Here is a 15,038-nt window from a genome sequence, read left to right as displayed (position 1 = left end):
CATTGTTTCAGTTTTTGCTTTTCAGTCTTGTAAGGCTCCTTGTAAAGAATAATATTCTCTACATTGTTTGGACAATACTGTATTAAACATCTAAACCACTTGTGAAGCATTGTGCTTAATCATCACATTTTAGGTATTAAATACTTAAAAGTTTAATACCTAAAGGTAAAGTACTTTAGATACTAAACTTTAATTTGCATAACTTTCCAGTATACAGCAATAGCACAGCAACTGAAAGCTTTACATTGCCATGCAATGTTTTGTTTTGAAATGCAAAACAGTACCTTACATTGGTTAGATATTTTAAAATATAGAACTAGAGAGAGGGAGAGAGAGAGAGAGAGAGAGATCACGTTGGTCAGTTAAATGTGTACTATAGCTTTCAGTAATAGTGTCATGATATAAAAAAAAAAACTACAATACTATATAAAACTGTTTTGGTTCGTAACCGTGATCCTAAAGCATTTTGGAAGTAGAACCAGAGGTGCGCTATGGCAGCACAATATGAGATTTAGAAATTAATGACCACATGTTTTCAGTAGTACCATCAAAAGTATGATGCAATATAAGGTAATGCCGTGTCATGGTGGAATAGCGCTTGCTGCACTGTTATTGTAAGCATGCTGCAGGAGAAATAGGGTAAGTATGAGTTTTTTTCATGAGGCAGTTTCATACATCAACATAAGCTTGTGAAATCACTGAAAACCTTCAGACTTTTGTACAAAGGTACCAGAACACGAGTCATCTTTCCCATTCAATTCCATAATCTTGAGAAGAGAATACAGCCGACATTCATAGATATAGTGCAAAAATAGTGTTGCAGTTAGTGCATTTTGTGTGGTCTGAAAAGACAAATGTGTGAACATTTCCCATTCACTGAATAAAGTAGTTTTGACCAATAGACATAGGAAATAAATCTTGTTCCATTAATGTCTTTTCAAAGTTAAGGTTTTTTCCTTCTGTGAAGTTACCATTTAGATTTTTTTTGTCCTGATAACATGTAAAGCAGGAAAATGTAACAGGGGTAGTATCTTGGACATCTTTCACAGCAGTATTCAATTACATTGTCCCACAGGTGTTGCAGATTGTTGCCTCTGCTAACAATGGGCCTAATTCACCAACCGTTCTTAAGAAGTTTCTTCTTAAAACCCACTTGCACAGTTTTCACTACGATTCACACAACGAAATTCGCCAATGTTCTCTTATTTGGGATTTGCTCTTAACAGAATTTCCACACACTCAAGAGCACAAAGGTGCCAACAATTGTGTGCTTTAAGGACATGTCATGAATCTAATGTGGACTTTTTCTTAGGATATTACTCAGGAAGGAGTTTGGGAAGATATTGGTGAATGAGGGCCACTGATCCTTTCATTTACCTGAGGTTTTTTCCGGAGGAGGGGTAGAGAGGCGTTCTTGCAGGCCTCCGGGTACGCTCAACGTACCTATTTTGTTACCATTCTGTTTTTTTTGGTCTCCATGTCTCCAGTAGAAATGTTTTTTTCAGGTGTCCTAATCAGACAAATAAACGAACACAACCGAAGGCATAGTTCAGTCAGTAATGCTAGTGTTACTATTGGTGGTGACTACCTTCTATGACTTGTCAAAAGCATTAGCATGTATGCCTGAACCATGTATAACAGGGCATTTGTCAATGATATGACACTGTGTAATAACGATGTGGTGGGATTTTGAACGCGGTCAGGAGAAAAACTACCTGAGAATGAAACAGAAGTTCAGCACGTGTGAAATAACGATGTACAAGGCACTGAGTGCACAGGAGACCCAGAAGGACACCACAGCAAGGCAGAAGAGAACACACAGCAAGGCGGTCCCTCCAATCATCAACAAGACAACTGTAGGGGAACAAACAAGGCAAAGTGGTCCATTCTTAAAGGTGATGTGGACTTTATCTTAGTAAGCAATAGTAAGTGATCAAAGCAAATTACATTGTCTTGTCCTAATTATTCAATGTCACTTTCATGTTTTGTGTTATTTCCCACCAAGGCCCATAAGATCATAGGCCCTGTTCATACTTAAGATCAAGTAATCTGATCACAAGTGGACAGAGAGATCTGTAGCCGTTTACACCTGGGATCTCCAGTGGGCGGATCACCCAGGGCGCATGTTAATGCCAGAGTGTGCTGGGGCTCTAGTTACATCCCTGTCTATGCTCCTTACTTACTTTCAACAAAGATGAAGCATCCTGTAACAGCGATGAATGTAACAGCAGCAAATGCCAGGAAAAGTCCAATGGGCACTGAGGCTGTTAGACCAAACACCAAAACAACCAGTGCCAAGAAGGGGTGCTCAGTGAGGTACTGTCCCACCCTAGTGTTCAAGAGCTCTGCAACCTAAAAACCAGAGGAAAGCAAAACATGCAGTGGTAGATGATAGGAAGGTGTCATCCTCTGCACCTATGAGGCCATCTCACCTTAGGGTCATGGTTTATATCCTCCATCATTGGTGGCAAACTGCCCTGGAGCTCCAGCGTCCCCCTTGGCAGTAGAGGTTCATTGCCACAGCGGGATATCCTTCACCCACCCTGGGTGGCAAGGGCAAAACAGACAAATGAGGTTTGCCAGTCACGTGTAACAGCGTTATAACGATATAACAGTGCATATACAACTTAACACGATTCCAAGTGCATGTCATTTCGTATGAGGAGTTTAAGGAAGTTTTTCATGGCTAACGTTAGCTGGGCTCCAACCGTCGCCTCAGCACCTGAGATTACAGTACCTACCTTGAACTATCAGTTTTATTAGATACAACGACCGTCTTTCTCGAGTGTAGCCATTAATCCCAAGTAGCTAAGGTAATAAAACTCAGCAACCTGCTCAATCCAGAGAAACGAAGCGTTATCGGGAATAACTTTAGCTATTAAGCTAAACAGCTTGGCGTTATAACCCATTACTGCCCTATAACTTAACTAAAACACAAGCTATGACTACAAGCTGTTTCGATTTAAGGATTAAAATGATTCAAATACCTGTTAACCCGAACGAATCGATAATATTCCTTCTAAACTAGAAACGTGAGTTTGAAACCGGGTTGCCAGATATTCAAACAGTTTGACGCGTGTAGTTGGGGTTTTCTGACGCGTCACGTGCTCAAGGTGCGCCGCCTACTGTATCGCCTGCAAACAGCAGCACACTGGAAATTGGGACAGAAAAGGTTAAGAAGGAATTCATTCCTGATTTCAGTAAATAATCAAATAACTAGCTAATAGAAGGACTAACAGTTAGGCTGTACCTCAGGTTTAACTGTCGCCTAAAATACACTGTATGTCCAAAAACGTGTAGTGATACTTTTTTAATCCCACAAACAGGGAATTTCCACCTCCGCACGTAACCCATTCATGAAGTGAAACACCACATACACACTAGTGAATACGCGCACACTAGGGGGCAACGAGCACACTTGCCCAGAGCGGTGGGCAGCCCAATCCACGGCACCCAGGGAGCAATTGGGGGTTAGGTGTCTTGCTCAAGGACACCTCAGTCATGGACTGTCAGCATTGGGGATTGAACCAGCAACCTTCCAGTCACTGGGCCAGTTCCCTAACCTCCAGCCCACGACTGCCCCTTAGCCTTAATTTCTGCTGAAATTAAGGGTAGTAATACCAAGTTTCTTATAAGGTTGGAACATTGTTCTGAGGATTTGATTGTATTCAACCACAAGAGCTTTAGTGAGGTGGTGATGTTGAATGAACCTGGTATTCAAATATCAGCTGATCTCAAAGGTTTTGGGTGGAGCACCATCTGTCCAGAGAATGCCGTTCCACTGCCCCACAGCCCAAGCTGGGGGCTTTATACCCCTCTAAAGTATATCTCGGTATACTAAACACTTCAAATTCTGACGGTATATTCAAATAGATTATAACTATCATAATTATGTTGGTGAAATTAAAGATGACCAGTGAACACAAGTTGTTTTAAAAGCATAAATTCCTAATACATTAGGAATGTATTACAATGGAGGTTAGGGAACCAGCCCTGTGACCGGAAGGTTGCTGGTTCGATCCCCAATGCTGACAGTCCATGACTGAAGAGCCCTTGAGCAAGGCACCTAACCCCCTACCTGGGTGCTGTGGATAGGGCTGCCCACCGCTCTGGGCAAGTGTGCTCACTGCCCCCTAGTGTGTGTGTTCACTAGTGCGCATATATGTGGGTGTATCACTGCAGGGATGGGTTAAATGCAGAGGTCCAATTCCACAGTGTGCGAACACAGTTGGCAAAACTGGTTCTAAACATTTTTCACATGGCCGTTGATATCTAAGTGAGATGTAGAAGGCTTTATAATGAAAATTAAATGCATGTTACATCTCAAAGTCAGCGCAAAAATTAACATTTTGTACATTTACATAAGATAGTAGTTAGAGACCCAGTGTTACAAGCCTCATTCTTTAATGAACTTAAATATGGTTAAAAAAATTCAGAGGTTCAGATGAATTAGATGAGTTCTGGCAAAAAAGTCACGTCTTTGGCCAGTAAAAATACTGCAGGTAAGAATAGGAATAAAAATAAACTTCTTTTGTGTTATTCAAAATCCCTCTCTTACAGGGGAAAATCTGGCAACCCCGGGCTGCTTCTTTAACTGTAGCGCTGCACGTGAGATATCAGGTAGAGTCTAACATGGTTTCTAAGAGGAAGAAATAATAACTGATGAAAACTGTGAGAGCTGGCTGTGGGAATTTGAAAAGAACCTGGATTTGGAAACGATCCTGCTCTGCACTTTTGGCTCAAATTTATTGAAATGTCACCCAGAACTAAACAAAAGGTTATCCAGCACTGCGGTCACACTACAAAATATTTACTGTGAAGGTGCCACAATATTCAGATCAAAGATAAAGATCTATCTATCTTTCTATCTATCTATCTATCTATCTATCTATCTATCTATCTATCTATCTATCTATCTATCTATCTATCTATCTATCTATCTACCTACCTACCTACCTACCTACCTACCTACCTACCTACCTACCTACCTATCTATCTATCTATCTATCTATCTATCTATCTATCTATCTATCTATCTATCTATGCTGCAGAACCCAACTGCACTTGAGCTTTTGGTCACAAACTAATAGACGGACATTCTCCTTCAGGATTTTCTGGTAGAGAGCAGAATTCATGGTTCCATCAGTTATGACAAGTCGTCCAAGTCCATCAGAAGCAACGCAGCCCCAGACCATCACACTACCACCACCATGTTTGACTGTTGGTACGAAGTTCTTATCATGGAACATGGTGTTAGCTTTATGCCAGATGTAACACGACCAAAGCTCAGTCTTTGACGTCAGGCCAAAGAACAATCTTACAAAGTCTTGGGTTAGGGTTAGGGGGCAACCTGGGGTTAGGGGGCAAATGCGAGACATGCCTGTGTTCTTTATGGTCGGAAATGGTTTGCGCCTTGCGACTCTGCCATGGTTACCATGTACAATGATGTTAACTGCGGCAGGTGGTCCTTGTAGTTCTTTAGATGTTCGTCTGGATTCTTTTGTGACCTCCTCGATGCACTCTTGGTGAAATTTTGTCAGGCCGGCCACTCCTGGGAAGGTACACCATTGCTCCAAGTCTTCTCCTATGGTGGGTAATGGTTCTCACTGTGGTTCGCTGGAGTCCCAGAGCCTTAGCAATGGCTTTGTAACCCTTTCCAGACTGCCAGATTTCCATGACTTTGTTTCGCATCTGTGTTTGAATCTCTTTAGAACATGGCTTCATGCGCTGTTTTTTTGAGACCATCTAGCCTCACATTGCCAGACAGGTTCTGTTTAAGTGATGTTTAGATCCAACAAGTCTGGCAGTAATCACGGCTGAGTGTGGCTAGTAAATTTAAACCCAACAGTCAACTGGATTTTGGTTTAATTGGTTGATTTAGTGATGTGATGGACTGGCGACCTGTCCAGGGTGTATCCTGCTTTCTGCCCGATGACTGCTGGGATATGCTTCAGCACCCCCCCGCTACCCTGATGGAGAAGCGGCTTAGAAAATGGATGGATGGTTGACTTAGTAGCTAAGGGAGTAATTCCTTTTTCACTGCATTTTTCCTTTAATAAATGAAAGCATCATATAAAAGCAGCATTTTGTGTTGTGGTTTATTCTCAGTTGTGTAGGTGGGGAGACGAAAGCTCTGTAGACACTCTCTGGATTTAAACATGAACAACTTTATTTCAAATTAATAGGATAGTGCTAAAGCCCCGTGAGAGTCCCGAAGGCCGAATGTGGGATCTCTGTCTTGTCCAAGCTGCTTCTGGTCTTATATGCTGAAGGTATGCACATACATTAACATGGTTAGAGACACACACACATCCATACATTCCCATAAGGAAACATCTGGAAAAGCTTATTCTATCGCACTCAGATACCCATAAGGAAATACCGCTCTCATACCACTGGCATGCTATTCTATACATTAGCTCCCTCTCTTGAGGGAGGGGGCGAGAGAGGCCCTCAACAGAACACACACGCGTTAACAGAGGAAAAGAGAGCCTAACAGCACGTCAAGATAACAGATATAAAAATATAAAGAAAAACACGAATATAACAATATAACAAATACAAGGTGAGTGTAAAGACACCTCAGTGTTTACTGGGGTTATCCCTGTCTAATACGAACTGATCTGAAACATTCAAGTGTGACAAATATACAAAAATAGAGAGGGGGGGGGGGGGCGAATACTTTCTCACAGCACTGGTGGTTTTGAACAGCATATGAAAGCGCTGTATTTGGGTTGTACGTGTCACCATTTCGCGTCGAAACACTGCAGGTGACTTTGTTCCCATTTCAGCGCCAGACTTATGCAGAAACGTTGAAAAACCGGTGGAATTGCCCTTTAAAGCAACGCAACCTCCAAAAGCTCTCATTGCCGGTCTGTCAGCTGAGCGATACAGGATGAAATGTCACACAGACGGAGCTTCAGTGTCCTGATAACACCGCCGCTACTCATTACATAAATCACCATTTATTCAATAAGTAGCCAGGATATTAATTTACTCCACTGGCGCAGGACACCGTCTTATAAACGGGCGGGGGGACGACGACGACTGTAAATCAAAGCCGAACAGAGCTTCAACTTCAGCGGTGAACGCCGGAGCAACCCCGGTCTCTCTGAGGAGAGCGTGACGTCACCACGCGCTGGTCTGGTCAACAACCCGTTCGTTGTGAGGAGAGAGAGAGAGAGGGAGAGAGAGGGAGAGAGAGAGAGACGGCGGAAAAACACCACGTAGCAGGAGACCGAGGGACAGTGGAAGCGAGGAGCAGCCGAGGCCGTCCTCCCTTAAACCCTGCTGCTGTCGACGGCGATATACGAGGAGCTGTCGGGAGGTCGAAATCTAGGGCACGTCAGCGGGAAGGCAGGGAAAGGGAAAGGAGGGAAAATGGAGCTGGAGGACGGCGTGGTGTACCAGGACGACACGGGCACGTCGGCTATGATGTCCGACAGGGTGTCGGGCCTGGCCAGCTCCATCTACCGCGAGTTCGAGCGGCTCATCGGCAAGTACGACGAGGACGTGGTGAAGGAGCTGATGCCGCTGGTCGTGGCCGTGCTGGAGAACCTGGACTCCGTGTTCGCGGAGAACCAGGAGCACGAGGTGGAGCTCGAACTGCTTAAAGAGGACAACGAGCAGCTCATCACGCAGTACGAGCGGGAAAAAGCGCTGAGGAAACACGCCGAGGAGGTGAGCGGGCGAGCAGGCGAGCAGGCTAGGCTAGCCAGCATCCCTTTCTTAGTCCCCCAGCGATGCGGCTTCTTCCAGTAGCAGCCTGAGAACAGCTCGGTCTCATTGTTGCTGCAGCTGCCTCCCCCCACCCCCCCTCGACCCAGGCCCTTGGGGGGTATTTTACACAGCAGCTAGCCAGAAAAACCAAAAGATTCATAAAAAACAAACAAACTAGCAAAAAAAACCCAAAACAGCACATTTGCATTTTTTCCCTCAGTCCAAATGTAGTAAATCAGCTAACATTGCTTGGAAGTTTACTAACATCAATGAAATCTGTGTCACTGAGTAAGATTTAAGATTTAAGTGTCACAGACTGACATTAACGGGTTATCTTTGGGGTCAGTTTGGCTTCATTCAGCGTTGAACGTCTCTAAGTAATGTTTGACATGTGTGAGGGCCTGATGCATAACTTTGGATAGCAATTTTAAGCCCAGTTACTTTCTGGAAGCTTGAATTTCTGCGGTCGAACTACCTCAGAGGATAAAGATGTGAGTACATTTGAAGATAAGATCGAAGTGGGTTGAACCGAGCATCAGGCGCCTCTGGCTGATTGCTGGTTGGCTTCATTTGGAGTTGGAGCTTTTTTCCTGAAACGTTCGTTTAAGCCAGTAGTGCTTAAAGTCAGGTGCTGGAGGATCCGTGTTGTGCTCATTTTAGTGGTTTTCCCTGCTCTGAAGCACCTACGTCAGCTCCAGAAGAGCTCGTTAGTGAGCTCTGTTGTCACATCAGGTGTGTCGGAGCAAGAAAGAAGTAATAATGCAGGACCCGGGAGTATGGAGGGAAAAGTCAAGCCTGTCCGGTAGGAGAGGTCAGGGACGTTCATCTGGACAGTCCTCACTTTGGACGTGTTATTCGGCTTACTGAGACATCTTGTTTAAGAGCCCCCCTCCCCTTGTCTCCTGGATGTCCCCGGATCTTCACAGGCCTTTTAAAAGAAGGGGGTTAGAGACTGAGGTTCAGTGCTCTTGCGTTGGCCTTTCTCTTTTGTGCTGAAATGCACCATCATTAATGTCTAGACTGCGCACCGGGCAAGGAATCAGTTGGTAAACACTGATAATGTAGTATCATCAGACAGCTGTTGCCACTTTCGGGTAAACAAACATTCTGTGCCTCATGCTGTCTTCGTGATGCGCAGCTTAAGTGAGAGAGATTGTTGATGTCTGAGTACTGAGCGTCTTCCACCATTCAAGTCTAACTAGGCCACAGTCAGAGCTATGCAGGGGATTCGGTGCAACCTTTCTAGCATCACTCCATGTGATGCCCTTCTGTATATTCCACCAGAACAGGTTTTGTGTCGTCAGTAGGTTTATTTGTGGCACCATCTCGCATTAAAAACCTTAACATAGTGGTCCTAGGAAGCCGCATCATTGTTTTTTTTTCATGTAGACTCTAGGAGCTTTCTGTCTCTTCTAAGTACCATTTTATAATGGTTTTATATACACTCTTAAGGATAAATGTGTCAGACACTTCAGTAGATGTTTCTTTAGAGAAGTGGCTCTTAAACGGGTCCTCAGGGCCGTCAGACAGGCCACAGTTTCACTCCAACCCATCCCACAACAATCCCTGAGGACCGATTAGAGAACCACTGCTTTAGAGAACCACTTTTGTACATGATATGCATGAAGTGTAAAGAACCTTCATATAGTGTAAAGATGCTAGGAAGAACCTCAAAACTGGTAAAGAATCTTTGTGTCATGCGAAGGTTCTCCATACACACTCACTTTTCCAAACATGGTTCCTTAAGGAATCAAAAGGGGTTCTTCTGTGGCATCATCGAAGAACTGTTTGTGCGTCTTAATGTCTTGGCGTGGCCAAGACTAGGCGTCTGGACTGATTACGATTTTTTGGCATTGCCTCAACATTTACTGTGTGTGCAATGTTTGTAATGATTCATAAGCCTGCAACCAGTTGGATTCAGATTCAGTGAGTAAAAGTGCGTTCATACGTTGTTGTAAGGGTGTATTATTATGTTATATCATATGGATGTCCTGTACTTTATAATGTAGTTGTCTGAAAGTTCTTGCACTCATACTGTATTCAGATCTTCCCGATAGCCAAATGACCTCTACCTTGATTTTGTTGATGGGGGGGTCATGCCGGACATGTGGGGATATATGCTCAAATTTGTTTAGGAAAAGGGAGAATAATGGCGATTGGTAAGCGTGGTTCAGTTCTTCGTGTGTATTTACAACATAAGCCCTTCTTTTGACAGCTTAAGTCTGCTCAGTAGCTTTATCCATTACTGACACTGAACTGGGATTATGTGCAATATGGCTGTCACATTCTCCAGTTAAGCCAGAGGTTTTTGGTCTTTTGTGCTTGTATAGGGGCAACGTTTCCCACACAAGTGCTGTCTTTCTTTTTAATAAGGTAATGAGCAGTTTCTGCTTTTTACAGATGACACGAACTCACTGTTATATAATTAGGAAGTCCATGCGGGTTCCCTTTTGTCTGAAGTGTCATTGTAGTGCGCCAGTAAAGTCTGGTAGCAGCCTTGAGGCTCTTTGACTGGTAATGTGGGAAAGTGAGAGGACTTGCAGGAGCTAAAGGCAAGCATATCATGGCTTTTCCTGTGGGAGCCACATGGCAGAGGTTTGAGTCGAGGCCTGCGTGACTCAGCACTCCGAGTGTCTTTACTGTGTCAGTGTCCCCAACTTCAATCAGAGCAGTTCCTCATAGCACTGCCACATCACTCTGCGGGGCAGCAGGCTGTTCTCCATTGCAAATTGAGCTGGACAGAGCTGTTTTAGTTTGCTGCTTTTAGGTGATTATAGTTTTTAGTCTTCATTGTGTACTAGGCCTTACTTAGAATGAGTAACATAAATGATCAAAGCACAGCGTGAAGGTGGGGTCATATTTCGAATTGAAAATATCACGCCCGTCTCTGACTCATTTCAGGTTGATGGCCAGTGTGTTTCCAGTGTTAAAAGCACCTTAAAATGTATAGGTTCATTTTTAAGATTCTAATGTTGTATTGGACAAAGATGCCCAAAAGGTTTTTTTGGTGTAGTGCCACATTTGGTTTGCTAAAGAACAATGGATGGTTTTAAAAGAGCCTCTTTTGTAAATGAGATGTTTTAGAAACCTTTTTAAAGGGCCATATCTTGGAAAGCTACGCAGTAGTGGCAGTCGCTACCCTGTCTGTATGGCCCATTTATGGAAACTACGCAGCAGAAACTGTGTTTTTTACCTTAATTGTTTGTTTGCTGTCGCAGGAACCAGCTAATTCACATATATCCACCAATTCAGCCTACAGTAGTTTAGCCCTGCCCATTCCCATTGAAGCTGTTTGAAATGAGTGCTTTTTGAACAAGGCACAATACAGGGCAGCGGAACAAAAACACACCTGTTTAAGGCTAAGAGAGGTTGGAAAGTGGTCCTGTAAAAGCCACTTTTGGTACATAAAACCACACGACTGTTATATGTTAAAAGTGAACCTGAAGGGAAAAAATACAAGAAAATATAGGATATGGGCCTCATGATGTTTAAAGGATCTCTATGTGATGTAAAACCTTTATACCAATTTGTTTTCCAAATTTACATCCAAGCCAAGAACCAAGAATTTAGCCTTTATTTTTAAGAGTGTACACAGACACTTAAACAAGACAGATGCTTATCTGGGGCCTAAAAAGAACTCAACTTAAAAACACCCTGACCCTGTTTCTAACAAGACTACATCATTAACTCCACAAAGCTCGTGTAATGATAAGGCTGTCATTTGGAAACCATTGCAAAAGCTAGTGGTTAACACAAACAATCTGGCTGGTGTAATGACATCAAAGTGTGTGTGGTCTTGTAGAGCAATGAATTTTTCTTTGGAAAGAATAAAAAAAAACCTTCAACTAGGGTTTGGCAGTATAACAGTAATGATGTTTACTGTGGTATTTAAATTTCATGGTTTCAAAATGACAAGTGTCAAATTTTTGTTCCACATCTACCTAATAACCAACCAAATAAACAAATAAACACCTGTGTACAACTGTGCGAAAGTCTTAGGCACCCAAGATACATTTTCAAAATCTATTTATTTGTGTAGTTTGTGTTTATTTGCTGAGAAAAGTGTTAATATTTGAATAAACTAAAGTTATATAATATCAATTAATAATGATTTATATATATATATATATAACTCATATATGGTGAGTCAAAAGTCACAGGGACAGGTTTTATTTTATTTTATTTTATTTATTTTATTATCGAGTTTTATCTCCGAGGTCATCTCAAACATATTGTGTATGCTGAGAAAATCCACAACAAACACTACCTTAAGCACTGCATCGTGGAGGCTTGTGACAGCGTAAAAAGTAAAATAAAATAAAACGGTGTCCTGTGTCTTAAGCTGTCAAAAGAAGGGAATATATATATATATATATATATAAAATAGTGATTTTGTGGATGTGAGTGTGTTTGTGTGTTTAACCATTTCCATGCCTCTCCTCGAGGAAGCCCAGTATTATATGTAGTTATAAAGCAGCTCCTGGTTTGACCAATCAGTGCTTCAGTAAATTGAGCTCATGATGTCATTGATGATATTAACAAGTCTCTGCGGTGGCTGTGAAGGTGTCAAAGAAAAATATGGACCCAAGAATTCTTGTTACGTTTTATTGTTTTTACGTTAATTTGAATTATGAATACGAATTTATTCTAATGTATATTGTGATAAACTCACTCCTGAGGTAAATTGTTTAAAAATGAGCTTAGATGCCTAAAACATTCGCACAGAACTGTATGATTTGGAGGAAGGGATTGACTCTCTCATATCTGAGTCTTAATCCCCTTAAACGTGTGTCATTTGAGCATCAGTTAGTTGAAACTAAGCCTTTACTATGATGTGGGACACTTTTGGCCTACTAGCTCAGCTATCCTAGCAGGTTCTATCACCTGTCACTCAAAAGCTCTCTCTGACATGAGTTTTTTTGTCAGCACGTGTCAGTAGAGCACTAATTAGTCAAAATAGAGCCTGTAGTGTGTTGTGAGGCACTGAGTGGATGTGCAGTAGTGCTTGGTAAACTAGTGGTTGGTAAACTAGATCTAAACACAAGCTAACAGGTGTAATTTCTTGTGTCAGTCACCACTAATGTAATAGTGGTGCTTCAGTTAGCCAGATTCAAACCCAGCTGAGCACCGTGTAACATTAGTTTTTATTGTTGGATTTATGGTTTGACATTTATGGAATGATGAGTTGAAATTGATGTACTTTATCACTTTTTTGTTGATTGCCCAACACAAGGTGGCAGAAAACGAAATGTAAATGTAGAACCAATCAGTGAAAAGCAGCGCCCCCCAGTTCAGTACCACAGTAATACTTGGAGCCAGTTTGGAGAAGGTATGAAAAAGTGGATAGCACCTGAGACACGAGTCTAATGAAAACAAAAACGTTCCAGTTTCTGACAAAGCAAAGCTAGCAAAATAGCTAATCAGCAAAGATGGCCACTCTAGTACTTTAATAGTTGCATAAAAACGGGCAGTTATATTGTTTATCGTTTTTTATATTGCAGTTAATCATCAGCTAAAAGTTTGTGATCACAGCAGGTCTTCAGCAGCACCATTCCAAAAGTGTTATGCTTCTCTGAAGACATGTGAGATGTTTTGTTGTTTGGTCTCCTCCCTGCATGTTTACATCCACTAGCTTTTTCTGAATGAAAGACATTGCTGCCAGTAGGCCTCCAGTGCTTATTGTACCCTTTGACTTGTATGTGTGTACTTTATGAAGTTGGCTCAAAGCGAATGTGAATGGAAAGTGACAAGAACCTTCTGGTTTCCTCAGTTCTGTGCTTGGGGCACCGGAGTAGTTTTAGTGGTAGCTGTGTGACGGGGACCGAAAGTGACATAGAAAGCAGCACCCCGCCAACCTCCACTCTCTCACTGAGCCCGGCTCTCCAGCAGAGCCTCGCACTCCAGACTGACTGAAGCTGGGAGAGATTCCCAGTAGGGAGTCACGCTGGGATTCTGTTACTTCCAGGTCACATGATCCTTTGTTGTGACGGGCAGGGCTGAGAGGCTCCCATATGCTTGGGTCTCTCCTTCTGGTTTCCTGCTGTTGGTGTTACGCCAAAAGGGTTCCCCCAGTGTTTTAGTGCTTGGGCTAAGTTGCTGCAAGAATAGTATCTCCACTATTTGTGCCTGAGGCATGGTGCAGAGGGTTTGCATTGGGCATCGAAATGCAGTGATGCAGTGATACAGGCTGTGGCTTTTGGTGTCTCTGGTAGTAAGTACCTTATTTTGATGATCCCCATACACTTTATCTACAAATGATCAAACTGTAGATAGCTGTCTGCTGAATTTCAGTTATCAACAACTTAGTGTAATCAAAGTCAAGAATATGTCCATAACCAAAGCATGAATATTTATGTCTGTTTTTCACAGACAAATTGACCAATGGATGATTTTTATTCTCAGCTTTAACTTTATTCTAAGTTAACTCCCTAAACGTTAGTGCGCTTCCAGTGCGTTCTCTTAAAAACCATACAAAAATATTTGATCTTTAAAAGGGAAGACTGGCATGAGTTTTAAAGGAAAGTTGGAAAAACATGAATCTAATAAAGTAAAAGGCAACTGGCTATTTTGCGTAATGAGTCATGTATCAACTTGTCACGCAGTCAACGGGGAAGTCGGACTCCACTTCCCAGAATGCTCGGGAGGATCATGTGATCTTCCCCCACACCTGTCAGCGAACACAGTCGCCGGAATTCTAATGACTTGCACCTGATGAACTGCTGTTTCTTTCTTTATAAGCTGGGACTTTACTTGGACTCTTTGCGAGGTATTGTTCCCATGCAATTACTGAGCGGTTTATCTATGGTGTATTTCCTGTGTATCGGCTTCTCGCTAGTCCTGACCCGGTTTTGTGTATTGTTTTGCCCTTGTGTACATTGGATTGAACTTGGACTTGGATATATGTTTTCTCCCTCTGGGGATTCTCCTGATTACCTCAGGTATTAAATCTTTTCTCCTTTTACCTGCGAGCGTCTGCGATTCTGTTCACACGTTACACAACTGATGTAGCAGCAGTTTTAAATACATCATGAAACTGCAATTGCACAAATTATATAATAAATTATACAAAAAAATAAATTCATAGATTACCGTTGTGAGTTTGAAATTTTGGTCTTGGCTGGTTCCAGTTGTGGACCCCAAAGAATCCAAACCCTAACTGAACCAGGGGACCAGGCTGATGTCTGGACAAGTGATGTTTATTTGCTTGCGTGCAGGTACCAGACACCGAGCCAGCCCGTAAGAGACCGGGCTGATGCAGTTTTATAGCAGGACTGATGCCAAGATTAGGCTCAGCCTATACATGACAAGTGACAGGTGTG

The 15,038-nt window shown here is 42.5% G+C and overlaps 1 protein-coding gene across 13 annotated transcripts in view; it reads left to right on the top strand.

Moving 5' to 3' along the window:
• Positions 1-6,561: 6,561 nt before the first annotated feature.
• Positions 6,562-15,038, top strand: part of spag9a (sperm associated antigen 9a) — a 63,866-nt gene continuing 55,389 nt past the window's right edge. For 4 of the 13 annotated variants that reach the window (XM_017705849.2, XM_017705843.2, XM_037544680.1 and 1 more), the window contains exon 1: positions 6,563-7,680. In XM_017705849.2, coding sequence (XP_017561338.1) covers positions 7,381-7,680 — 300 coding nt within the window. In that variant the 5' untranslated portion in view covers positions 6,563-7,380. Of the gene's footprint in view, positions 7,681-15,038 lie in introns of all 13 variants that reach the window. The other 9 variants (XM_037544676.1, XM_037544677.1, XM_037544682.1 and 6 more) reach the window with 5 other exon arrangements.

This window comes from Pygocentrus nattereri, chromosome 14 (genome assembly GCF_015220715.1).
Source record: "Pygocentrus nattereri isolate fPygNat1 chromosome 14, fPygNat1.pri, whole genome shotgun sequence".
NCBI classification, from domain to species: Eukaryota; Metazoa; Chordata; class Actinopteri; order Characiformes; family Serrasalmidae; genus Pygocentrus; species Pygocentrus nattereri.
Note: the sequence above shows the minus strand (reverse complement) of the source record. Positions and strands in the feature narration are given on the sequence as shown.